Source organism: Oryza sativa, chromosome 3 (genome assembly GCF_034140825.1).
Source record: "Oryza sativa Japonica Group chromosome 3, ASM3414082v1".
NCBI classification, from domain to species: Eukaryota; Viridiplantae; Streptophyta; class Magnoliopsida; order Poales; family Poaceae; genus Oryza; species Oryza sativa.
In genome coordinates, this window is record NC_089037.1 from 21,363,531 (window position 1) to 21,389,607 (window position 26,077).

The 26,077-nt window shown below is 45.3% G+C and overlaps 2 protein-coding genes and 2 long non-coding RNA genes across 5 annotated transcripts; 1 reads left to right on the plus strand and 3 right to left on the minus strand.

The window, feature by feature from the left end:
• Positions 1–1,575: 1,575 nt before the first annotated feature.
• LOC107280311 (uncharacterized) lies at positions 1,576–2,670 on the minus strand. Its single transcript, XM_015774075.1, has 2 exons — positions 2,374–2,670; positions 1,576–2,178 (listed from the first exon to the last, which is right to left on the minus strand). Exons 1-2 carry the CDS (start codon positions 2,668–2,670, stop codon positions 1,576–1,578), a joined length of 900 nt encoding a protein of 299 aa, XP_015629561.1.
• Positions 2,671–9,444: 6,774 nt separating this feature from the next.
• LOC4333275 (alpha-1,3-arabinosyltransferase XAT3-like) lies at positions 9,445–13,196 on the minus strand. 2 transcript variants are annotated; one of them, XM_015775976.3, is made up of 6 exons: positions 12,259–13,196; positions 12,049–12,153; positions 11,895–11,942; positions 11,610–11,735; positions 11,299–11,439; positions 9,445–10,862 (listed from the first exon to the last, which is right to left on the minus strand). In XM_015775976.3, exons 1-6 carry the CDS (start codon positions 12,401–12,403, stop codon positions 9,697–9,699), a joined length of 1,731 nt encoding a protein of 576 aa, XP_015631462.1. In that variant the 5' UTR covers positions 12,404–13,196; the 3' UTR covers positions 9,445–9,696. The 2 variants fall into 2 exon arrangements, with proteins under 2 accessions (XP_015631462.1, XP_015631461.1); XM_015775975.2 differs by having other exon boundaries at positions 11,610–11,942.
• Positions 13,197–16,038: 2,842 nt separating this feature from the next.
• Positions 16,039–18,222, plus strand: LOC107280456 (uncharacterized). The gene is made up of 2 exons (XR_003241279.2): positions 16,039–16,461; positions 18,025–18,222. It is a non-coding gene; the product is annotated as an uncharacterized lncRNA (long non-coding RNA).
• Positions 18,223–21,715: 3,493 nt separating this feature from the next.
• On the minus strand, positions 21,716–23,952 carry LOC136355824 (uncharacterized). Its single transcript, XR_010740297.1, has 3 exons — positions 23,808–23,952; positions 23,080–23,153; positions 21,716–21,989 (listed from the first exon to the last, which is right to left on the minus strand). It is a non-coding gene; the product is annotated as an uncharacterized lncRNA (long non-coding RNA).
• Positions 23,953–26,077: the final 2,125 nt, after the last annotated feature.

Here is a 26,077-nt window from a genome sequence, read left to right on the forward strand (position 1 = left end):
ATCGACCCATATGTAGGTCTCCTGTCAATGGTTCTAAAAATTTAATGATAGACGGAGATTCAAATCTTACATAGATTCCCAATTTTCTATGAGGACCCATTGACGTACGCTTAGGTGGCGGTATAGGGACGTATACAGCACATCCAAATTTGCGTAGATGGGAAATATTTGGTGCATATCCACGTGTAAGCTACATAGGGGATACAACATTGTATGCAGTAGGTCTGATTTGAAGTAACGCCGCTGCATGCAAAACAGTGTGTCCCCAACATGTAGTTGGTAGGTTGCTATGCAGTAGCAATGGCCTAGCGATAAGCTTAATCCTCTTAATTAATGATTCGGCGAGACCATTCTGAGTGTGGACGTGTGGTACAGAATGTTCCACTTTAATTCCCAAAGCCATGCAATATTCATTAAATACCTTAGAGGTAAACTCCCCGGCATTGTCCATTCTAATGGATTGTATCCGGTTACCCGGGAAACTGGCTCTCAACTGGATTATTTGGGAAATAAGCCGCGCAAAAGCGTGGTTTCTAGTAGAAAGTAAGCAAAAAGTGCTCCATCGAGTTGATGCATCAATTAATACCATAAAATACCGGAATGATCCGGACATGGGATTAATTGGTCCACATATGTCTCCCTGTATTTGTTGCAAGAATACTGGTGATTCTGCGTTCACCTTTAGATTAGAGGGTCTAACGATTAATTTCCATGTTGCACAATCAGTGCAAACAAAATCTTCTTGGTTTGGGAAATCGTTAGGTCGTAAATTATAGCCATTTGAAGTTGAGATGATTCTTCTCATCATCCCTAGACCTGGATGTCCTAACCTATCATGCCATATTCTGTATGACTCGGGATTTTTAAATATTGTTTTCAGTGCAACATTTTCGGGTTTTATATGAGTGTAGTACAGGCCAGATTTCAAGGAAGGGAGTTTTTCAACAATAGTCTTACGATTTCCGTCTAATTTCGTTATGAGAAGAAATTCGAGTTTATTCTCATCTTTGGTTTCTACATGATAACCATTAGCACGGATATCTTTAAAGCTTAGTAGAGTACGACTGGACTCTGGATATAATAGAGCATAATTTATAATGATCTTGGTACTATGTGGGAGAACTACTGATGCTCGTCCCACTCCGACGATGTGTGCATTGCTTCCGGCAATAGTAGCGATTTGACTAGTCTTTTTCTTTAAAGTCTGGAAATACATGGTATCTCGAAAGATAGTATTGGTGGTACAACAATCTACCAGACACATCTCCTCTTCCATTGCCATAGTATGTAACACTGTTCTTATCATAAAGCATTTAAATATAATCAATTCATGACCATATAGCAAAAATTAACACTTTAAGATAGAAAAATAAAAATCTGGGAAATATATTAAACTAAAAGAGTTCACTCAATTATTAAGATAACCATTGCTCTGAAGGAGCTTACAGAAACTATAGTTCTGCTAGGAACACAAACTAAATGCACACTTGAAAAATCACCTAACTTTAGTCTATTACATAGTCTAAAATTTAAAGTAACTTATAATGTAGGAAGCTAAGATACAAATTGGAAGACTTAAATGTCCCCATATAACTGATCAGAGTCCATGAGATCATCTGAGAGCTTCAGCTCTGCGTCTACTGCATTATGTTCCATCTTATCATCGATGTGCATTGCAACCACTGCCTTCTCGTCGACCTGCTTGTCGATATGCATGGCAGCCATCTTCTCCTCTGAGTGCTGGATCTCAACAGTGAAGTGTGACTCATGCTCTGACTTCTTCTTCCCGTGCTTCTCTTGATAAAGCTCAATGAGATGCTTAGGGGTGCGGCAAATGCGAGACCAGTGTCCCCTAGTGCCACACTTGAAGCATACCTGATATTGCTTTCCATATTCACCACTAGTAGAGCCCTTCTTAGACTTACTATTCTGATTTCCTTTCTTCTTGAAAGACATCTTGTTAACTTTACCATTATTTTTCCAGAAATTCTTCCCTTTGTTCTGGTTATTCTGGTTTTTCCCCTTCTTAAAGGAGCTAGCATTTGCTTCGGGTGCTGCTGAACTTCCAGTGGGGCGAGACGTATGATTTTCAACAAGTGTCTCATCTTCTCCTTGCGCTTCCATGAGCACGGAGATCAGTTCAGAATACTTCTCGTATTTAGCCTGGCGGTATTGCCTCTGAATATTCACATGATTGGCATGGAAGGTGGACAAAGTTTTGTCTATCATGTCAGCATCAGTGATTTTCTCTCCACATAGCTTAAGACAAGTGACAATGCGGTGAAGAACTGAGTTATATTACTCCACAGATTTGTAATCCTGGAAACATAAGTGAAGCCACTCACGTTTTGCTTTTGGGAGCAAAGCCTTTACTTGATGGCCATAGCGATCCTTCAGTGAGTCCCAAAGGACCTTCGGATCTTCCTCAGTCATATACTCATTCTTGAGAGTAGTATTCAAATGGTGCATCAGGAAATGCAGTGCCTGATTTTTCTCGGCTGAAGTTGGTAAATTATTAACTCCTCCAGCTGATGTTGCAATAGTTGGGTCCTGAATGCAGTTCAGGAGTTTCTTAGCACCAAGCATGATTTTGGCATCCAGTGCCCATGTCAGGTAATTCTTGCCGCTGACTGCTAGTTCAGCAAAATCTCTCTTAGCAATATCAGTCATTTTCCTACATTAGTCATGCAAAATTCAATAAGCACTGCAAGTAAGAGCATAACAAGTGTGCAAATAGTAAATTGTCTGGTTATCCAAATTTAGTACTGTGTCAATATATTCCCATAATTCTCCCAACATTTCTCAGAATTGTTGTACTATTTATTTAGGTACCAAATTAATTACTGAATTACTAACCCATTAAATAGTATCCTGAAAAAAATAAAACAGCTAGGAAAATAAACCATAAATATGATGCTCTCTGGTGTGTACTAAATTTCAAATTATGAGAGCTCATTTCCTAAAAACCATGTCTCTAGGATTCTATGGTTGATTCAAAAATTAACTAATAAACAGTTAATATACAGAAAATTGAAAGTACGGAATAACAAAAAAAAAGTGATATTCTCTGTAATTTCTATGATCCCGAGGGACTATTCCGCTAAAATTCCAAATCCGCGTGTATCATGAAAATTCAAGGACATATTCAGAAGTTTGCCTTTTTCGGGCCAAATTTTGATTCGAGCCTGACTCCTTTTATAGGCCTAATTTATACTCGGCCCACCTCTATGTACCGGCTATTCAAAGGTTAACCGGACCGTCGGGACCGTCGGCCTGCTCGGCGAAGCGGCGAGGTTGACGGGGCTCGTCGTCACGGCGGGGTCGACGGAGCTCGTCGGCGCGGCGGGGTCGACGATAGAGGCGGAGCGGCGGTGAGGCTACAAGCAGCACCGATGCCGGCGTGGTTGGCTACGGGCCGTATCCAGCGTCCGGCAAGCGCAACTCCTTGCTGTGCGCCGGCGGAATTTGGCTCGGCATGCGGGCCGGCGAGGCGGACGACTATCGGCGGCGGGAGGTCGCGGCGGCTTCGACCCCCGTCCCAGTCGCGTGCGGTAGCGCGGGAGGCGTGCCGTGCGTGTCGGCGGCGGGGGGATGCGGGCGCGGTCTCCTCAGCGTCTCTGCGGGTGGCGGCTGTTGACGGCGAGTGCGGGCGGTCGATTGAAGACCCGTCGGCTGGCTTTTCAAGGGCGAACCGACGACGGAAAGCCGATGGCACGATTCTGCAGCCATCGGTGAAGGGGGTGGCCGGCGACGCGTGCTGGCGGCGGCGAGGGCACGACGGCGCATGCTGGCGTCATCGACTCGGTTTCGTCGTCGTCAACTTCAGGAGGACGGCGGCGCAGGCATGAGTATTTGGGCCGATTCATTTGGAATCAGCAATCACGTTAGCCAGGTACGCGATTCTTCTCATGTGCATCGCGATTACACCCTGAACGTAGCGTCGCCCTTCGAGGCATCACTAGTTCTAAACCATCGTTCTTGCGGCGGCTTGTCTGATCCGTTCGCGCGTCTAGGGCGTACGGTATCCGTGTATTTGTTTGCAAGAAAAGAAACCCAGTGCAAAGGCTGGGAACAGATCTAATCGGACTATAGCGATAACCGCTTCTCGTTCGATAGATCGGTTGTACAAGGGATAACCCCATACGCCTGTCGCGCATGGGGTGGAGAGCCGCAAACTCTCCTGCTATGTGCGCCATAAGGAACAAATCCACGTAGTACAACCCATCGATCGAACGATTAGCGGAGAAATAAAAAAAACAGAAAACGATCTAGCAAGTTTATCGTTATCCCTATAGAACGAGATTAGGACAGATCGATGTTGACAATATACCTTGGCTGAAGAGCACCTCGTGCTGATAACGTGTTAGAATTCACATTGTCAACAATCAAACAAGCACACACGAACACACGGACACGAAAGTGGAGGACAATCAACTTTAGTGATGTTTCTCTCTCTGTTACAAGTATTACTTTGCCCTCAACCTCACTATTGTATTTATACCCACAATAGGATGTCCTATATGGATACATACATATATATTTGGTATAAGCCCACTTCATTAATAAGGAAACAAAAGAATAGAAGGAGGAGGTACCGTGATCCTCACGATCACGGTCCTACAAATTCGACTCCTTCGGGAGCTCGGTTTCATAACAAGCAGGAATCAAACTAGTGACTTTTTTTAAGAACAACGAACTCATGACTTGCAATTTGAGTGTTAGATGCGCTAGTCACTTGCACCGGGGGAGTTAGTACCTGTAGTGTAGCTCCATATTAGTAGCTCTATAGTAGTTACGTAGTTACATTTGAAAGTTTTTTATCTAAAAAGCTTTTGAATGTTACTCCCTCTATTTCACAATGTAAGTCATTTTAGCATTTCTCATATTAATATTGATGCTAATAAATCTAGACATATAGCATCAATATAAATGTGGAAAATGCTAGAATGACTTACATTGTGAAACGGAGAGAGTACATAGGTACTCCCAAAAGAAAAACCGTAGGAGCTTATTCATTTCAAAGGAATTGTAAAGGAAAAGTACAGGAATAAGCAATCCTTTGGAATAGGCGTTGTACTGTCATTCGTTTCAAAGGAATGCACCAAAGGAAAAGTTCCTACCCCTCCATTTTTAAAGGGAAAACAAAGGGAAAAAAATAATCCACTCCACCCAATGTTTTCAATCCTTTGGATTGTTTGCTACACAACCATAGGTTAAAGAGTAAATGATATGTTGTACCAAGTTTTTTAACCTTATTTTCACATTGGACTACCCATTTTAACTTTAGACTATGTTCTCCAATGTGCTCTTATCAAATCAGTTTACTTTAGACTATTAGCCCATATGTTAGTACCCACTTCTGATCTCAACCTTTCTTCAGTCTCCACCAATGTGGTGACACTTCATATGTATCCATCGACGGGTTTGAGTTGTGGGCGCTTGGTGACGTGTGGGCAACATTGCAGATGCAAAAGCATGGCCTCCAGTTGGTTGTAAGTGGAGATCGAGTGGCATGGAGCCAAGGCCATCATACGCGAAGTTGGAGTTTAAGTGGAGTATGGGCACCACCAGCAGATCTGGAGCTCAGGATCAGCCCAAAGTGAAGGTAGAGCTCGAGCGCCCTTGAATCCATGCTGGTGAAGAGCAAACTCGATCTCTGTCATGGTTACGGATAAGGCATACCTCCTATCCTATGACTTATGGAATATACAACTATGGTATACCGTCGTTCATACGATATATTTCCATACGTGATAAGGAAATCTATAAGATATTATGGAAAATAATCCTCACGGGCTAGTGATTAACAGAGTCTTACTCGAAGAGGATTGAGTATTCTATATCGTGTAGAGTTCATTGTCTCCGAGTTCTACTTGAAGACTAAGGCAACTCACGGTATAAAAGGCACACCCCCTGAGGGGTTCAGATCATCGAGTCATAGCGCCAACACACCCACCATAGTTTACAAAGCCGGAGGACGCTAAGCCTACTCGTTGGGAGATCTCGTCGAATCATCTCGACAAGGATCTTGCCGGCAACGCCGGATTCATCTGTTCTCTGTGTACTGGTTCTCCATATCAATTTCATATAAACCGGATTAGGGCTATTTTCTCACGAGGGGCCTGAACCAGTATAATCTTTGTTTCTCTGTTTGTCTTGATGTCGTATCATGTAGATCCTCGTACCAACGTACCTCAATATCCTATTTATCCGGTCTACGGGTATACCCAATTGATAATGGCGCGCCAGGTAGGGGAACATGGTGCTCAAGGTTCTGCCGGCATGACTTCAAGCCGCCCTGACAATCTTGTCTACATCAGCCCCTGCTCAGGAGATCCAACCTCAACACCGCTGATGTGGACCCAAGTCAGATCCATCGTCTTTCCAGTCTACTTTGCAGCCAATCTCAAGTTACCAATCTCGTCTGGCCCAATCTTTGTCGGGAACGAGAACGGCGCAGCTATGACTTCGAGAAACGACATGCCTACAGCAACATCTGGAGAACGACCTTAAGCAGCCAACTCCCGTCCTCTTATTGTGAACCAGGCGCCGACAAGGACGTCTTCTCAGAAGTCAACTACTTGGTGTGTCATTCACAAGACACCCAAGCACTCTCTGTCAAACTGCCCGGTGGCACAACATGTGAAGGCTGAACTCAAAGCTTACAAAGAATGAGGAATAAAGCGTACTTCACCAACAAACATCACCTGGTGTCCAATTCACAAGTCAAGGATGCATGACCTCTCAAGTTGCAGAGTTTTTCTCAACGCGACCACATCTCCACGCCCTCAGATCCAACAACTGCGAGTTCAACCTCGACGTGTTGTAGAGGAATGGGCCGCGAAGACGACTCCGGATCGTTTTGTGGGATTCAATGGTGTTGACCCCCATGAACCCTCGGTCCTACATGGCTTGGAAGATCGAGAATCGTCCTCATCGAACACTCCATGTGAGGTGAATGTAATCGACGGGGAGGGCACCAGTGATGCAGCTGCTCGGGCAACCGTGGACCTTACACGTACTCCCGCCCAGCACCTAAACACTATCAATTCAATTCTAAGAGAAAGCCCATTTGACCCAGTCTTGCACCCTGATGGTGATCTTTGGGTTCAACGAATTTGGGATACGGTGGCGAATCTCAATAATGCTTTTGCGGCAGTAGCCGAACCACCGGCACGAGATCTACCGCGACTTCCGATCCAAGGAGAGGAGGTGCACAAGGAGGCTGACGTCGAAGTTAGCGAAGACCCCAGCAACCATCCAAGCCGGGATCTAGGTCGCAACCCTCACAAATGCATCACCACGTGGTCCTCGCCTTTAGACCACACCGTCCCAAGGTAACCGCAATCTGCGCGATCACCTAAACGGGTGCCGGCGGGAACAACGAGATCAGGACGACGCTCATCACCCTCAATGCCGCCCTCCTCCACGACGGAATGATAATGCGAATCAAGGAGGTCATCCTAGCGAGAACCGAGACCGGCAGGATCGCCAAGGCCATCACGATGATGACCATCGTGAACAACGAGTCCAAGGCAACAATGGTCGAGGTCGACAACGAGACGATGGTGATTGACAACGACGGGACACACGTTCCCCAGCCTCTCGTCGGGACTGGCGACGAGGATGCTGGTCCAGGAGTTGCGCCCCAAGCCTAAGCGACCCTTCGTCATCATCGTCTTCATCTTCCTCATCATCAGCTAGGCCGCCTCGGCGACAACATGGGCACCGACGACCTCTCGTACTAGGAGGAGGATGTAGAGCGTTCACACCTACACTACGAGAAGTACGGTGACTCAAAAAATTCCGACCAGGAGCGATAGAGAAATATGATGGAAGCACTGACCCCGAGGAGTTCCTCCATGTCTATTCCATGGTTCTCTATGCTGCTGGGGCAGATGATAACACGCTGACAAATTATCTGTCAGCCGCGTTAAAAGGATCTGCTTGATCATGGTTAGTTCACCTCCCGCCCCGCTCAATTTCTTCATGGGAAGACTTGTGGCAGCAGTTCGTCGCCAATTTTCAAGGAACATACAAGCACCACGCGATCGAGGACGACCTACACGCCTTAACTCAGAACCCCGGTGAGTCTTTAAGGGACTATATTCGGTGCTTCAACGAGTGCCGTAATACGATCCCTGAGATTACCGATGCTTCTGTGATTTGTTCGTTCAAGTCGGACGTTCAAGATCGCTATACCACTCTGGCACTTCAAAAGAGTGGACAAATTGGAAGAAAAATGTTTCTCACCACGGTCCATTATTTTCTTGAGAGTATGAGATGATGCATCAAATTCATAATCAGCCTACAAAGAAAATAACAGAAAGTTTCCCTAGTTAATTATAAAATTAGTGTCATGTACAGACCAAAATTGAAAAGCCATATGCACGTAACTAGTTTGCTGAGAACTTTTACTACTAGCTGACTTCTGCATTGAAACAAGTTAAGTTGATATAGGTTAAGTAGCTAACAAGTTAATGAACTGACCACTGGTACTAATATGTCATTGCAGCCAGTTTTTGTAAGGAATGTATAAGAGAGTAGACCAATACTCCGTGTCAATCTCCTGTCAAAACATTAACATAAACAGAGTTAGCTCAATAAATCAGAGAGAACTGAACGCAACATTTAATTTAATATAATTAATATTTTGCTTCAATGAATAACATCATGTGGTGATTTTCAGGGTCAGTAAGGACCAAAGAGGTTGAGGAATTGACGCTAAATATGTAGATGAAACAGTATAAATATTATAAGAAGATAATGTAATGTTAAATTAGGGAAGAACCTATTATCTTGTGTGCAGCTGAATACAATAACATCTGCTCCAAGTCTCACTGTGCTGGTTTTGAACCCATTTCCATCTGGTAGTAGTGAACTTGCAAATCAGGTTCTGAAGTAGAATAGTATATATATTTGTTTATTTCAAATGTATCTAGCGTTTTTATTCTTTCCTCATCCAAGTATTCACAACTCTTCCTACTTTGTTAGTCACGTTAGTAATCTCCCAATCCACGACGTTCCAAAGAAACAACACACAACACACTAAGCATCCCCCAGTCCCCTCACCTCCGAACAAGCCCTTAGCGTGAGTTAAAATCCTGTTTGGATGTATACATATTTACAAGCCCCAAACGTACTAGGCTGCATTTGATCCACCTATCAAGCATAGTTCACCACGGTAAGTCAGCCACTATTTGGTCCATTTGATCCACCTATCAAGCATAATCACATCCTTAAAGTGCAATCACATGTTCCGACTAGAAGCGTTGTTCAGACTTCAGACAGACAGTATATAGCGATCACATGTGCTCGTTACGCCTATTAAATGAATCCGGATGCACCTCAGCACAGCACATTGGTTGGTACGAGAAAGTCAATGATACGGAGTATAGTACCAGTAGCATAATGATAGTAGAACAATTAAACAAGAGAAGGGAATTCTCGATGAATAATTCAAGGAACCTTTATATGATTAGAATGAATATTGTTCCATCTTGGAGCGACGGCAATTTATACAGTTTACACTATCACACAAGTAGTTCTTAATTTTTCTATAATTCAGACAATTTGCATCTCCTCATGAAAGCCATGAGAGATAGAGAGAGAATAAACAACAGATTTACTACATAAAAGTAAAAGGAACGAACCGTGAAAAGAAAAATGGAACATTGTACAAGAGCATCTCAAAGCCTACGGGTTTAGATTATCCAGTGCCTCCAGAAGAATAGGCCTGAACCTCTTGCAGTCCAGCTTCACATTCTGTTTGTCCATGAAAGTCTGCCTGATGAAATCGAATCCGCGCTGGTGGAATGAGATAGGATTCTTGAAAATCTCGTGGTCTCTAGGGTACTGATCTGTCAAGCTGCTCTCGTCGACGCCGATGCTGTATTGCTTGTACCTCAGACCCATCAGCTCTGCAGGGTTGCCGAAATCGGTGCGTGATATCCAGTCCAGGCCACCCCATGGCACTATCTGAATGAGCGTCGCATGCTGTGGCAGGAACACACAGTTTGTGAGCCCAGCACCATGGACACCCATCATCACGTCGACGGAGTTAACCAGCCGCGCAAACCGGGAGATATCGGAGCTCACATTGGCCTCGTCAATCACCACCTCAAAGCCAAGCTCCTCTGCCATGGAAATGATCTCATCCAGGTTGAGAAACATTCTTGTACGGTGCCTCTTGATGATGAGCAACCTTGGCTTGATCTTGGGGTACTCACCGAGCACGGTCACACTGTCCCTGCCCAGCGAGTAAGCTCCACGCATGAATCTGTTGAAATCAGCCATCGAATAGTTGTGCGGTGCCTTGGTTGAGTCGATTGTGAACTCCATATAGGCATGCAGCCCGACAATGGCATGCTTGAAGCAGTGCACTTGGTCATCCTTGCTGAAATCAATCACAGGATACTTGGATAACTTCTGGAGAACTGTCTGGTACTTGATCGTCCACCAAAGTGCCATGTCTGTTATAAGGAACTGAACTTCTCCATTGAACTCGCTTGCAGTCGTGAAAAGAGGGACGAGCACATCAGTGAAATCATGGAACAGGTTCCCCGTGTAGCCGGTCAGTGAGAAGATCACAGCAGGCACATCGTGGTATTTGGTGCATTCAGGCGCCACTTTGCTCGATTTCACGGTTACCTCAGTGATATGGCTGAGGCAGAATTCATCCCCTTTCCGAGGGTACGGCTTAATCTTCCACACCTCATCCCTCTGCGAACCTTCAGGCTCCATGAACAAGACCGAAGTGGCAGTTGGATGAATTCTAACGTCACCACGCATCTCGCAGACATTTGCTCTGAAATTAGAGAAATCACACAAGGGCTTGCTACCCTGCTGGACATTATTCATACCTGTAAAGAAATGGAACGTTGTGCGTCAGGAACATGTATTTTCATTTTGGTCAAACAAAAACATGTATTTTCTTCATTAAAAGGTGGGAACAGCAGAGAAAGAAACAGTGACAGGATGCATCAATAAAAATGCAACGCAGTGCTGGAACGGTGGATGCCAGCAACAATCATCATCGGAACGATAGCATATAATTATACGGTACGGGACGATATCATCCCTTGCCCTGGGGCCTAAAATTCCAGATAACTTAAATTCTGAAGAGGTGTTGAAGCATATCTTCATTGAATGCTTAGTGCCGACTAGTACTACTAGTAGTGTCTAGATCAAAAACTTAAAATGGATACGCCAACCGCCAATATCGCATATCCTAAGACTAGGACAAATTAAGACAGTTGTCGTGTACCAGCGAATGTGTGGAGTACAGTGATAGTATACCTTCTTGCTTGGCATTTTCAGTGTCCTCAGCAGCATCATGAATTGTGTAATTGGAAACTGTTGGGAGGGTGACTTTATGCTTCTGCTCCGCGTGTTCGCCCTCCTCGTCATTCCCTTTACTCTCCCCGTCTCCTCCACCGCCTACAGTACAGATCGATCAGCGCAATCATTGACAGAAAGGCTCAGTTACCCATCCCAGCTCTGAGTTTCAGATCACGGATCCACGAGCTCTCTACCGAATGTATGAAAATTCTGGAAAAATTCATAGCTCGTGGACAAAGAAATTATGGGGGTTAACTGCGACGGTTCACCTAACGTCTCCTGGTGAGATTTATGGCCGTTGCCGTCCTTGTTGTGGGTCGGCTCCATCATTCCGCTGGTCGGGTCCGGCTCGCTCAGCACTCTCCCCTCTTCCTCCTCGCTGCCTCCTCCTGTCCCTGTGGAGATCAGACGAGGCCGTACCACACGTGCAATCAGGAGACCAAGCAAAAGATAAGGTAGGCTAGGCAGTAACAAGAGCAAGAACGAACGAACACCGTTCGTATCCGTCAGGTAAAATTGTGACGGAGAAAAAAAAAGGAAATTAATTAACTGACCTTTTGGTTTCGCATCAGCTTCGTCGTCGACCACTTTGGGGTCACCACCTGAAGAAGGGAAAGAAACAGGACAGGATGAAGTCAGATGCTCCCCGCAATTCGCCGTGCGAGAAGGCGTAAAGATCGGCTAGAGGATGAGAGGGGAGGAGCTTACGGAGAGCGTCGGTGGAGGTTTTCCGGGACTCGCCGGAGGGCTCGTTGACCTTCTGCTGGATCAGGATGGACGTCGGCGCCTGTTCCACCGGAAGCTTGCCGTTCACTGTGCACATGAAAAGAAACCAAAAAAGAGGGCGAATTTAGCTTTGCCGTTCACTGCGCTGCGCATGTAAGAGTAGAGATTCCAAAATTGGCCTTGTCAACTTACAGCTGAAGAGGATGGCGTCGGGCTTGGAAACGAAGACGAAGGTGAGGGAGACGAGGAAGAAGCCGACGACGATGACCAGCAGCCGGAACCGCCGCGACTCCTGCCGGACGCCCCGGACCAGCTTCGGCCGCTCGCCCGCCTTCATCCCGCCCGCCGTCCTCGGCCGGGAGCCAAGAAACAGGCGCGGAAGAAGAAGAAGAGAGAGAAAGCAAAGATGCGGACGCAGTCAGACTTGCCCCCGGTTGACCAGAGACGAGGAGGGCCAAGGAAAACAGAGTTGGTGGGGAAACTGCTGGGTGGCGCGCTGGCTACTTGTAGTGAACCGCTGGCGAATGGCTGGCTTTCTTGCTTGGCTCTCTCGTCTTCTATTCTAAAGGCCCCGTTCACAATTCATACATGTGCTGATGTGCATTCAGCCCCAGCATACCACGTCACAGCATTCTACTACTCCCGTAAGGCCCCATGTTCAATGCACCACGCTGGACTGTGGCGTCACTGCTCGAGCCACGCGTTGGGCGAGCTGTGTCCCCCGCGGCGTGGTCCCCTGAACGAGCAGCAATGGCGATGGAGGAACAGAGAAGCGACGGCGAGGTGCGGCCACCAGATCCAGATAACCGCAGCGGCAGTGGAAGGAGAGAGGCCGACCTCCTCACCCTCCGCCGCACGGAGCTCGTCGGCCTTCAGCGCTCGAAGCTCGCCGCCACCAATCTCGTCGCTCGAAGAGGAGGGTGAAGCGGTGGTGGATGGGGAGGAGGGGGAGAGGCGGCGCCGGATGTGGAGGCCGGCGGTGGAAGAGGGAGGCGCAACGGATGGGGCGGCCTTCCGTCTTCCGCCGTTGAGAGATCGCGGTGGCGCTGAAGGATGAGGGGCGGCGATGCTAGATGAGGAGGGGGCGTCGGCGGCGATGGATGAGGAGAGAGGATCGCGCTTTTTTCACCGAGAAACGGTGTACGGTTCGGTGGGGAAGTGATAAGGTGGGGACGCGGACAGGGAGAGGGAGGGGTTGAGCCAAGAAATTGTAAATGTGGGTAGTTGACAGATGGGTTCATATGGTTTAATGGTGTATATGTACTTCTTTTTGTTATTATGGGTTCCAAAATACAAAACTCCAATCGGTTTGATAATAAAAAATATCATAAGCACTAACACTTAAATTACCGAGGGCTGAAATATAAAATGCACTAAGGCTATGTTCGTTGGAGAGGGGTTGGGAACCCATCTCAAATAAAAAACGGAGCGGTCCATTATAATATGATTAATTATGTATTAGCTATTTTTAAAAAAAATAGATTAATTTGTTTTTTAAGCAACTTTCATATAGAAATTTTTTTTTTATAAAAAACATACCGTTTAGCAGTTTGAAAAACGTGCGCGCGGAATACGAGGGACAGGAGTTGGAAACCCTGAGCAAAGAACACAGCCTAAGAGCTGGTCTCCATTGTAGGTGGTGTAGTTTATATATTGTCTTATCCTATGTGGCAGGTTGAGACCACTAGTACTAATGGTCTCCATTTAACATGCCCTAACCAAGTGAAGTTCGGGGAGCCAAAGTTGGCCATGGGTACCTCGTCAGATTTGTCAGGGTGTGTGGGGGGATGGGGGCGAAATAGGAACCGGGGGAAAGAGGGGGATAGGAGCGACGCCGTCATGGGGCTTGTCGCCGGCACCGCCGCCGTTCGCCGCTCTTCCCCGATGCCGCCGCCGCCCCCGGCTCTGCAGGCCACCGCCGAGGGAAGAGGGGAGAGAGGAGCAGCACTGGAGAGGAGAGATGCCACCGACGGAGAGAGAGGTGGTGCCGCCACGGCTGCCCGTTGCCCTCTGGCTCCGCTAGACTCTCGACGCTTGAGATGGCCGCCGCGCTTTTGCTCGTCCTCGCTTGATCGACCGCGGTCAGAGAGGAGAGGGAAAGGCAAGGGCGGAGGGTTAGCGGAGAGGCCGCTGCCGAAGATGAGAGAAGCCGACGCGGCGAGAGGAGAGGAGCGGCCTCGACCGTGGAGGGGTGGATCTGGCCGCCCCTTTCCAGCGTTGCCGACACCGCCGCTGCTTCGGGGGAGGGTGGATCTGGCCGCCCCGCCGCCGCCGTCGCCCCAGTGCCACCTTGCAGCCCTCGCCCGCTGTTTTTGTGCGATGGGGAAAGGAGGAAGCTGTGCGATGGGAAAAGGGGAAACTAGAGAGAAAGGGAAATAAAACGTAAAAAAAAAAATGATACTACTGGAACCCACTATAGGTAACTTTGCGTTGTGAAGTACCCCTTCGTCAAAAAAACAATCCTAGATTCGTAGTTAGGATTGATCTTTTTTTTAAGGAGGGAGTAATTTCTGGCTAATGCGATTCTTCATCTAGCTAAGATGCAAAGTTCGCCAAAATCATTGGGCGCACAGCTACTGCCCTAATCCCTCTCTTTCCTTTCTGCATCCATCCCTGCCTCGTCGGAAGGAAGAGGTCGCTGCCTGTGCTTGTGGGCCCGGGCAACGTCAGATTCATACTTTGTTTTCAACATTTCGTTTGTGTTTTGGTGGAAAGGGTCGATTTTCTGTTGTGCTGAAAAGGTCATCGGAAATGGGACGGAAAAATGACTGACAAAACAAAGCTGAGATGTGCTTCAGTAGAACAGTTACAATACGTATTATATAGCCAGCTGCCAGCCCCCGTACCTAGGGTTGAAAACGATGATATCGTTTTTACTATATTTGCGAAAACGGTGTCAAGGATTTTTTTATAGTATTTACTAAAAAGTTCTCATACGTTGCAATGGAGAAAAATATTTGTTAAGAATCATGATGCCTTAAAGCATCTATCTATCCTATAATTCACCTACTGATATTTACATCCTTCATACCCCCTCTGTCCCAGCTAGGATTAGATTTTTTTTTGGGACGAAGGGTGTCCAGGTTCATAACTAAGATTGGATTTTTTTTAGGACGAAGGGGTATGAAGGATGTAAATCCATGTTCATAGCTAGAATTGGATTTTTTTTGGACGGAGTAGTACTTCATTTATCAAATTCAACGGTCCAGAATTATCCAATCCAATGGCTCATATCATCCCACGTACCCCTCAACCTCCGGAAGCAGAAACCACCGCACCTCAGCCGAAAATATACCTGGCCAAATGGGCCGTGCCAAGCCGGGCCGGCCCGAGCACGTCAGTATTGTAGCCGGCCCAGGCCCGTGCCAGCATGGCCCGTTATCCCGTGCCGTGTTTGGGCCGACGCCTCAACCCGTGGGCCGGCACGGCACGGCATGTTTACTGTAGTGTGCCGGCACGGCACGGCCCAGGCATGGCACGGCCCAGGCATGGCACGGCCCACTGGCCCATTTATTTTTCCTACGATTTTCTATTTTTTTTCCATATATTTCTCATATTTTTTATTTTTTTCCACATTTTATCCTATTTGTACCATATATTTTATGATATATTTCCTAAATTTTCCTCACATTTATCCTATATTTATAATGTTTTCCATTATATTATATTTTTTCTGCCTTTTTTCTTTTTTTCCCCTCAAATTTCAATTTTTATGGGCCACATGTACTAGTGGGTCGGCTACCAGCCCACGGTCCGCTACAGTAGCCGTGCCGGCCCGGCACGGCCAGCAACTCATTGGGCCGTGCTTGGGCCGAGGCCTTGGCACGTGGTCCGGCACGGCACGGCCCGCTACAGGAGCCGTGCCTAACGGGCCGTGCCCTAGTGGGCCGTGCCGTCAGTGTGCCGTGCCGTGCTGGGCCGGGCTGCCCGTTTGGCCTGCTATAGCCGAAAATCACGCCGCTCGCCCAGATCGCTCTGCCTCCCCTCGCCCAACCTCCTCGCTCCATCCCTCTCACGCCAACTGCAGCGCAGCCACCAGCGCCGTCGATTCGATTCCGACACCCTCTCTCCCCTGACGTCATCACCGCCGCGGATCTCTTCCCCTCTCTCCCTCTGATGCCGCTGTTGTCCCCTCCTCCTCCTCCTCATCCGCCACGCCCGATTCTACGCTGTACGAGCCGACCCTATGCAGTGGCAAGACGATCCCAGCTGCGGCTATCCTACCCGCGACGATGAGGCAACTATCCTCCTCGCGCAAAGACGACCCGGGCGGTGGAGATCCTCCACGTGACGAGGCTACCCCGGCGGCGATGTGACCTGGCTCGTGCTATCCACTTCTCTGTTGGCTGCTCTGCTTGGTGCTGTTCATTCTTCACAAGTCAATCAAAAGAAAGGGTAAGATCAGATTACTTGCACTTTAAGATACTTGTATAAGGATTTCTACTACGGCTACATAATTTCTCAACAAGTAATTTGTGATTACATCTAATGAGTGATACATGATTCAGTTTCTTGCACCCTTGATTTTTATTCTTGTCATCTCGAATTCTCCATCGATTATTCGATCTGCATGCAGTTATATATGTGCATCAATATGTACATCAATATATGCCAGGACCGATGCATATATGCGACTGACTAGCTATCCATGGCCTGCAGAGATGTGTTTGCCTCGCACACAAGCATCCCAATGCAAATTAAGCCAGCTTATCATTTTGATGGCTTTTAATTTGACACCTTCTGAAAATTAATTCTCATTAGCTAGCTATAGGATAGATATAGTAGGTCGACACAAAACGATGGAGTATAGTATAACAACAGAATGAATTCTATGATGTTACAAAACGGTGAAAGACTCAAAAGTATTGGGGCTGTCTCCTGAAGTAAACCATCCTATTTCAGTCCAAGAAATAGTTTCGATATCTTACAAATCGGAAATCGATCCAGTTTTTAGACATTTTCTTATTTTCTTTTCATGCCATATGAATAAAGTAATATATTTTTCTGTCCTGGGGGAATTCGATCTCTTTATCATTTGGCACTTATCTTCTTTCACATATATAAGTGATTTACTCCATCCAAATAGCTGTTTAGTTTGGATGAAAATACATGAATTCATGTTTTCCATGGTTGATTGATGTTAAATGTTCACTCTTCTAAGGGTGATTTTTCTACATGTGTACCGGACGATCGCTGATTGGTCCCTGCCATATCTAACTATGTATATTCATAAATCTGTACTATGTATTCCTATATTCATGTATATATATGCCTACGCTTTAATGATCACATAGTACTGTATGCAATAAAATTGCCTTATTTGAAGGGGAAAAATCTTTATATTTCTGTGCTGAAACGGAATTAGATAATGACACAGTTGTTTTTAATAAACATTGGGCTGTCTGATATTTAGAACATGTATTTATGCCTACGCTTTAATGATCACATAGTACTGTGTGCAATAAAATTGCTACATAATCAAATTGAAGGGGAAAAACCTTTATATTTCTGTGCTAAAATGGAATTAGATAAATAGCACAGTTTGTTTTTAATAAACATTGGGCTGTTTGATATTTAGAACACTGAAATGTACATTGTTATTGTCCCTCGAAAGAGTAGGTATATTTGGATCATTCATGCATTTATATATTCGGGACCAATATTGTTTTCTTAAGATCACATATAGATTTAGACTGTATACATGTGAAATGGTAGCGATTACTGAATAAAATTGTGTCTTGGCTCCAGTAATTGGATAAGAATAACATTGTATGTAACTTGTCTAAGCAACCAATGGTCAAATAACTCATGAACCAACCTTTTTTTTTTCCAGAATCCTTCTTTGTGAATAAATATAACTGTCTCATTAAGAAACCCGCAAAAAGTCCTATTAAGAAGGTACAGCTATGCATTTTTTGAACTAAGAGTTCCCATGATTTGTTTTTTTTGTCTTTCCAGGTGCTTTCTCACTTACAATCTTTCATGGACCAGAACAGTAAAATGGACGAACCTTCATACAGATGACTTCAATTTAAGTATGATAGCATTAATCATGGAATTTCACATTGTTGCTTCCTTGATATTCCATATTTGCATTTGAAGTAGCAGGATGTGTTGTCTTCTAATCAATAGAAGAGTGCTTGCGATATTTGGATATGGTGATGGGAGCATACCTTTGAAGCTGTTGATTGAGTTTCAGTTCACTAGTTATTTGACAAATTAGTGTATGAAATGCTTCTCCATAAGAATGATACACACATATTTGACAGTATGAACACACATATTTTGATTGAACAAGAATGCTTAGTTAAATTCTGATTGATCAAGAGAAGCATACACTGCATTTGAAAGTATGAACACACATATTTTGCTTTATTGTGTTTGCAAGCCAACATGGAAATCATAGTTTCATAGTAACTGATGAGTGTAGTACTGACTTATAGGAAAATGCATTCTCTTTACATAAGCTTTTCCTGGTATGAGTTAATGCATCAGTTAATGATAATGCATACTGGATCACACTTCCTTTTTATCTCTATGGTGTCAGAGTCACCTCTTACAAATGTTCTTATATACTGCAGACTTACAGTTCATAATAGTATTATATATATATCCACTGTTTGTATGGTGCATAAATTCAGATTTTTATTAGCCTTCAGATTTTTTTACTCTCTCAGCTTCTCATGTAGATTAACTGTTGTATTCCATGTCCAGAAAAATTTACAAGGTCTGCTCCCCTTGCCCAACAACTATTTGCATAAATTTCCCTTGAAAAAAATAGGTTCTAGCCTTCTAGGCATAATTTATAGCAAATTGAAATAGATATTTCCTGCGTGTTGAACTTTTTAGTTGATGATTGAATAGTTTCTGGAAAAGGTAAAAACAAGGAGAAAAGGAAATCCCAATGCTACTGGGGCAATATAAAAAAAAGCTATACTGCAATCTGCTTTGTGTAAAAGCTTTTTCAATCTTCAATCTAACTGTTATTGTGCATTATTATCAACCAAATGAAGAGAGGGTGCAACTTGGAGCTCCACGAGGTAGATATTTTACGTGGCGATCATGTGAACTAAGACCTAAGGTTCATGGGCTTTCATTGGAAAATTTGAGTCATTAATCTGATAAGATTTCATCCTAATTCTGCTCCAAGCTTAGTAAATTGGGTTTCACTTATTTATAATTTATCATTTAATTTTTAGCCTTTGATTAAATGTCTTGTACTGAATCACATAATTTTAATGTCTGTAAGTTTTGCAAGAATCTCTCCAACACCTTAAATGATGTTGTTTGAAAATCATATGATCTTCAAAGTCAACATTCCTAGAGTAACTTGGGAGAGTAGGATTGTGAACTATTAGCATACCATTCTTTTGAATCAATATTCCTACTTCTAGAGGCGAGAAAAGGAGAAAGCATGTCTATTGCACTTGTACATGTGAATGACCCTGTAAATTATGTTTGGTCTCCACTCCTGTTGTATATGTTGCTATTATCTTTTAGAGAACCTTTCTGAAAGCTCAAGTGAAGCTGATCATGCAATGAGTTTTATGTGTTAGTAAGTTTTGTGTGTAAACAATATGTTGTGAGGAACAAGTATACTTATTTTAGATAATGGATTTATATTAAACCCGGCCTCTACACCTTATTTTAGATATTGGTCAGCATCATTTTCATTTACACCGTAAAGTTGTTTTCATTCTCAGCAGGAATTTCATTTCTGTTTGTCACCGTTGCCTAATGAAACATTGCCTTTTCTGTTTGTCACTGTTGTCTTATGAAACATCATCGTAACGTTAGTACGGGCATATTACTAGTTGATTATAGTATCTAGGTGTTAGGGATCGTGACTTCTTGTATATTGCTTTCATCTTGGTAAAACATATTCCCCGGTAAAGAAAACGAAGAGTATTAAGCATAATTTAATTCATCTCTATCAACCTATTTAAGCTGGATAGTTAAAAACATAATGAACACATATATATTGACTTGCTGATATTTCTAAAAGATTAGAAATTTTATACATACTTTAAAATATATTATGGTTTTATTACTATTTATTTTGAACTAAAGAGTATTATATAGAATAATTTGTCTCCAATCTACAATGTTGTTGGATAGCATCAGGTTGTAGCTGTTACTCCCGCTCCCGCTCCCCGTGTGCGCCGTTGTCACGTCCGGAAATTCACAAGGAATTTCCAAACTAATTTGTGCATTCAAATCCTCGTCCAGGAATCAGTCAAGGTACACAAACTGACAATTTAATATAAAGATTCATCAAAATAACTAAGGCGATTAAATACTTACATAAGAGGCACTTAGTCCTCACAACGAAGAAAACTGCAACGGAAAAGAAATCTAGCGAAGCTTCAACTCAACTCGCAGAGGCAGCTCAACGTACTAGGATCTAAGCTAAAGGTCTTCTCCTTCTGGATCTTTTTTTCTAACTGAGATTTGATGTTTATTGCAAGGTGAGTACATGGAATACTCTACAAACCACACAACAAATATGCAGGTGCACAAAGATACTAAAGGATAGCATAATATATTATTCATTTGCGAAACCACCATTTGGCAAAGAGTTGAGAATTTGTAAAACAGTAGAGTAATTAATTAATCAGTATTAGTCCAACGCTATACAACATACCCGTTACCCGTTGCATAGGCCCAGCCAAACATGAACAACTAACCTCGGTCATACAGATCAAACCTCCAAGCCAAGAATTAACCATTCCAAACCAGGAGTTAAACCAGAACCATCATTTATCACATTATTATTATTATTATTAATGAGTAATGTGAGACTAATTACGAAAAACATTGTTATACCCGCCCATAACCGCGGGCATGACTATTCGAATAGTTTTGCTCTGGCTAGAGATGTACCACTGTACCCACAAGACACAACCCCACAACATGTTATCATGCCCTCAGTACCACCAGGTACCTCGAAACGGGACTGTGACAGTACCCTTCGCATAATACAATTCACAGCAATGCACCGTTCCCGGATCAAAGTCACCCCCTTTTAACCAAAGGTATAGACTCCCCAGCGACCTCTGTGGGCTTATATCTGCCAGTTCACAGTCTGGTACCCCACAATGAACCACATTATACATAAGGTAAAGCCGTTGCCCATGCTGGCTTGTGGTTGTTGGTATTTCTTAACGACATTACTAGAAATATAATTTCCAGCAATGGCGCATAAATACTCCTAGTATATTATGGTTACAGAGTTCATCCGCAAGCGCACGGATATACCATTGTAGCATTTCACCCGAGATTATTCCAAGTGTATCGTATTTATTTAATCTCGTGGGAAGATCATAGTAGAGAGAATCGTACTAATAATTTATTTGTTACTTGTAATAATCATAGTCTAAGCAGGGGTTAAGATAAATTAGGGGTAGAGTGACACACAAGCAGGGAGCTACTCATTCTCATACTAAAATATCTAAGCTAAGCGGAAAGAAAATAAAATATACATAGTATACATACATCCTAGTTACACGATTAACTAGCTAATACCCTCTTTCCGATGCCCTCCTGGTACTTCGAGAAGCCACCCCTGACTGCCGAGTTCCTTACGACAGCCCGTCATGACCATACAACCGGGGCTAAATACGGAGGAGTACCTTGTCACGCCCAGAAATTTAGCCCAAATTTTCAGACTATTTTGTGTATTAAATCCCTGTCCAGGAATCAGCCAGGGTACACAAAACGACAAGTGATAAACAGTTCCAAACGTAAATAAAACATAAATACTTACAGAAGAGGCACTTAGTCCTCACACCGAAACGAAAGCAGCAGCAGTAGCGGAAAAAGGCGATCCTAGCGGGACTTCAGCTCCACTCCACAGGCAAAACTCAACTGGGGTCTAAGCCTTGGTCCTCTAACTTCGTCTTCAGCTCAAAAGCACTACACTTCTAAAAAGGGGGAACAATAGCAAGGCTGAGTACAACCACCGTACACAGCAAGCCACACCAACGATGCAGACGTGCAAGGGGATTCAAGAATGGTTTGTGGCTATTTGCGTAAAGGCGATTGTAAAACATTTTATTGAGCAAATCGGTAAAACTATTGGTTAATTAAGGTAGCATTAAATCTCCACCGATCAATGCTACACCATGTTGAACAGGCCCAACCAACCCACCTGAACTACTGTGCATTGGGTAGATTTATTAAGTGTGAGACTAATCACGGTGAATCTGGTCGATCGCCCATAACCGCGGGCACGGCTATTCGAATAGTTTTACTCTGGCCAGAGGTGCACAACTGAACCCACAAGACACAATCAACCGGCATGTCACCGTGCCTGGCCAGACACGTCACCATGTCGAGTGATTGTGACAAGACCCTTCATATTACCCCCTCTGATCAAGCACACCACACCTCAGGTTTCACCCCCACTCCCCACAGGCAGCGGGTAGTCCCTTCTCGTGCCTAGGCGAACCAGAAAGACGCATAGGCTGTTGTAGGGCCCATCTGAATTCCATCACGCTCACCCTTGCTTGGATGCGTCAGCCAGAGAAAAGCTATACTTCAAGTCAGGCAGTTATCCATTCCCGCTTGTGGCAATCGCTGTATGTCTTCTAGGGTTTCCCGCGAACCGGTCCTTAATTGTCATGGGTGCGACCAGCAAAACCATGCACCCACAGCCCACCATTCAGTCGCATTTTAGTTGGATAATTACAGCCAACGAAACATGGCCGGATGTCTCGAGCGCGCAGCTCGTCATAATGCTAATAGGTCTAATCCTGTAATTATCCCATCAACTGAGCTAGTGGTAATTGGGCATGGCTAAGCATAAAGTTCTAGCTAGGTCACATAAGTAACATGAGCTAGTCGATTTATTACCCAAGGTTGATAAAGGACAGATATCAAGTAAACATGGCACAAGCGAGCAGATAGGTAAACCCTATTCCCATGTAATTAGCAAAACATGCATCTTTATTTGCAAACGATAAAACATTTGTAAATTAGGATCAAAATTCTCAAGGGGAATGTGTGACTTGCCTTGCTTCTTCACAACAACCTTCTGAACCCTTTTCCTCGCGACCACGGACTTCTGAAACGACGGAATCTACTCGCTGGCACGCAAAACGAGGAAAAACTCTAATAAAAACCAAGAAAACAGTACATAAAAAGTAAACAAACATTTAGAACTCAATTTTAGATGAATTTTGCAAGTTGAATGGCTCAATTTGGAGTTTGAATGAATTAGTTATGATTTTTAGAAGTTTTGAGCCATTTAAATGGACTTCTATAATTATTAATGATTTATTGCGCCATTATTAATTATTTTTACAAAGGAAAAAGGGGGCGCTAACGTCATCAATGGGAGAGGCGCGCTGACAGGTGGGCCCTGCACGTCAACGACACAAGGGGACGGGCGCACGGTGGACTCGGTCCACCGCGGCCGGGGCGGCAGCGTGGACTCGGACCACGGGAGTGGTCCACGGGATCGATGGCGGCGCGGCTGGGGCACGGGCACGGGTCAGGCCGGCCCGGCCGAGCGACGGCGCGGCCACCGGCGGCGACGGCGGCGCATGCGAGAGAGCGGAGGCGCGTCACGGCAAGGGGAGACGGTAGCCAACTGCCCAGCACCGCCGGCTGCAGCGTGCGCGCTGAGCGCGGTGGCGGCGACCCGGTCGGACGGCCACCGGCGGCGGCGGCATGTCGCGAGTAGGCCTGGGAGGCAGCCGACGAAGGGGAGGAAGAGGGAGAGGGAGGGGAGTGCTCACCGAGGGGCCGGCGGCGGAGAGAGGCGGCCGACGGAGGGAGGCGAGATGGCAGCGGCGTCCTACGGGCGAGGACGACGATGACGATTTGGCGGCGTCCGGCTTAGGAGGAGGGGAGGCCAGGGGCCGACGAGACCGGGAGAATTGATTGGAGGGATTAGTGAGGAGAATGGGTGATCAGAGCGGCGAGAAAACCACTCCGGAGGTAGCGTTTGCGGCGGAACTCACCGGCGAACGTGGAGAGGGCAGCTCGGGGGTGGAATGGAGGAGCGGCGTGGTGGCAAGGCTTGCCCGCGGGGCAGTGAAGCTAGCGGTGGTGGCGGTACGACTTGAGGTGTATGGGAACGGCGGGAAGAGGCTGCCGGAGGCGGTGAAGGTGAGACTGCTCGGGTGTGGTGGTGGAAGTGGTGCTCCGGCGATAGAATTGGAGAACGGAGCAGAGGCCGGGGTGTGGCGAGGCACGGCGAAGCCGGTGGTGGCGACGGCGCAGCGCGGCAACGTCGGGAGCGGCGGCAGCAATCGGCTGGAGGGGGTTCAGGCAGCGGTGGCTCGGCCTCACGATGGGAAGGTGGTTCCGGCGGTGCAGGAGGGAGATGGAGTGGATGCCGAGGTGCGGTGGGGCGCTGCGATGCTATAGGTGGTGGCGGCGCAGTGCGGGGACGACGGAAGCGGCGACGGCGCGCGGCTGGAGAGCTCCGGCGGGCGGCGGCGGCTAGGCTCGGCGAGGGAAGAGTGGGTGCGGGCGCGGGGAGCTCGGGAAGGAGGGGGGAAACGGGAGAGGAGAACACGGGGAACATTTTAAAGGCTTGGGGAGGTCGGGATCGTGGCCGATTAGAGCGGCAACGGCCGGCGACGTGGAGCTCGACGTGGGCGGAGTGGGGGCTCGGTTTGGCACCAAAAATTGGGGAAAAGTGGGGGATTTGGTGGAGGAGGTGGAGGGGATCCATGTCCGCACGTTTTGAATGAGAGGTGCGGGCAGGACGAGGCGGATTTTGCGGTGGAGTGGGGCGGCATGGCGGCATGGCAATTTGGATGAGGGAGGCCGGAGGTAGGAGGCCGGATGTTTTGTTTGAGTCTTATCTCTTATTTTGTCTATTTACATTGAGAACATGGAGATGATGAAGGTATGTTTTTATTTTAATATCTATATTTGAGAAATGCCTTCTATTTTTATATAGGATAAGCTCCCAATGTTTCATCTCTATTTATGCATACTCTTGCTTCACACAAATATTCTGTATGCATACATTTAGGGGGAGCAAATCCTATACCTTAGTTATGCATGTATTTGATCCAAGTTATTCACTTTCATTTAATTGGGATCTTTACATTTAAGTATATTTTTTAGTATATTCTCTTCATGTACATATTGATATATTCGTATATAATATTTTCACGTGATTGGCATATGCATGTGAGACTAATGTTTTGTTTGAGTATTATCTCTTATTTAGTCTATTTACATTGAGAACGTGGAGATGATGAAGGTATATTTTTATTTTAATATCTATATTTGAGAAATGCCTTCTATTCTTGTATAGGATAAGCTCTCAATGTTTAATATCTTGTTATGCATGCTCTTGCTTCACACAAATATTTTATATGCATACATTTAGGGGGAGCAAATCCTATACTTTAGTTATGCATGTAATCGATCCAAGTTATTCACCTTCATTTAATTGGGATCTTTACATTTGAACATATATTTGAGTATATGATACTTGTGGTGTTGATTAATACTCATCATTTATTCATATCCTTTTATACATGCTATCGGTTGGTCAACATGTGGAGGTTGACAACCGGATTATTGGGACTAATAATTTTATTGAGTTGAATGAAAGAAATAGGTCCCAAGGTGTAGACCCCCGATTTTGGAAATCGGAAATCTTCTGTGTTTATCCGTACCAATCCCTGGATCAGTAGTTGGTACACACATACATAGTTGGATCACAACATATCACGAATGAATTTAGGCTAAAAGAGTTAAATACTTACATTAGGGCCAGGTAGGCCAACAACTATCAGAGAACAACAGCGGAAGACAAAATAATATAAGGGTCCGGTTAACATGCCACAGGCAGTCGACTGGGGAACGAGACCTAGAACAAGACCGCACTCCGATCATCTTGTGGGATACGCAAGCGTACCGACAAGGGCTTCTCTTCAACACTCTCCTAAAAGATATATAAATAGCAAGGGTGAGTACCAACCGTACTCAGCAAGCCACCACAACAACAATGCATATGATAGCGGGTATTTCAAGGAATGGC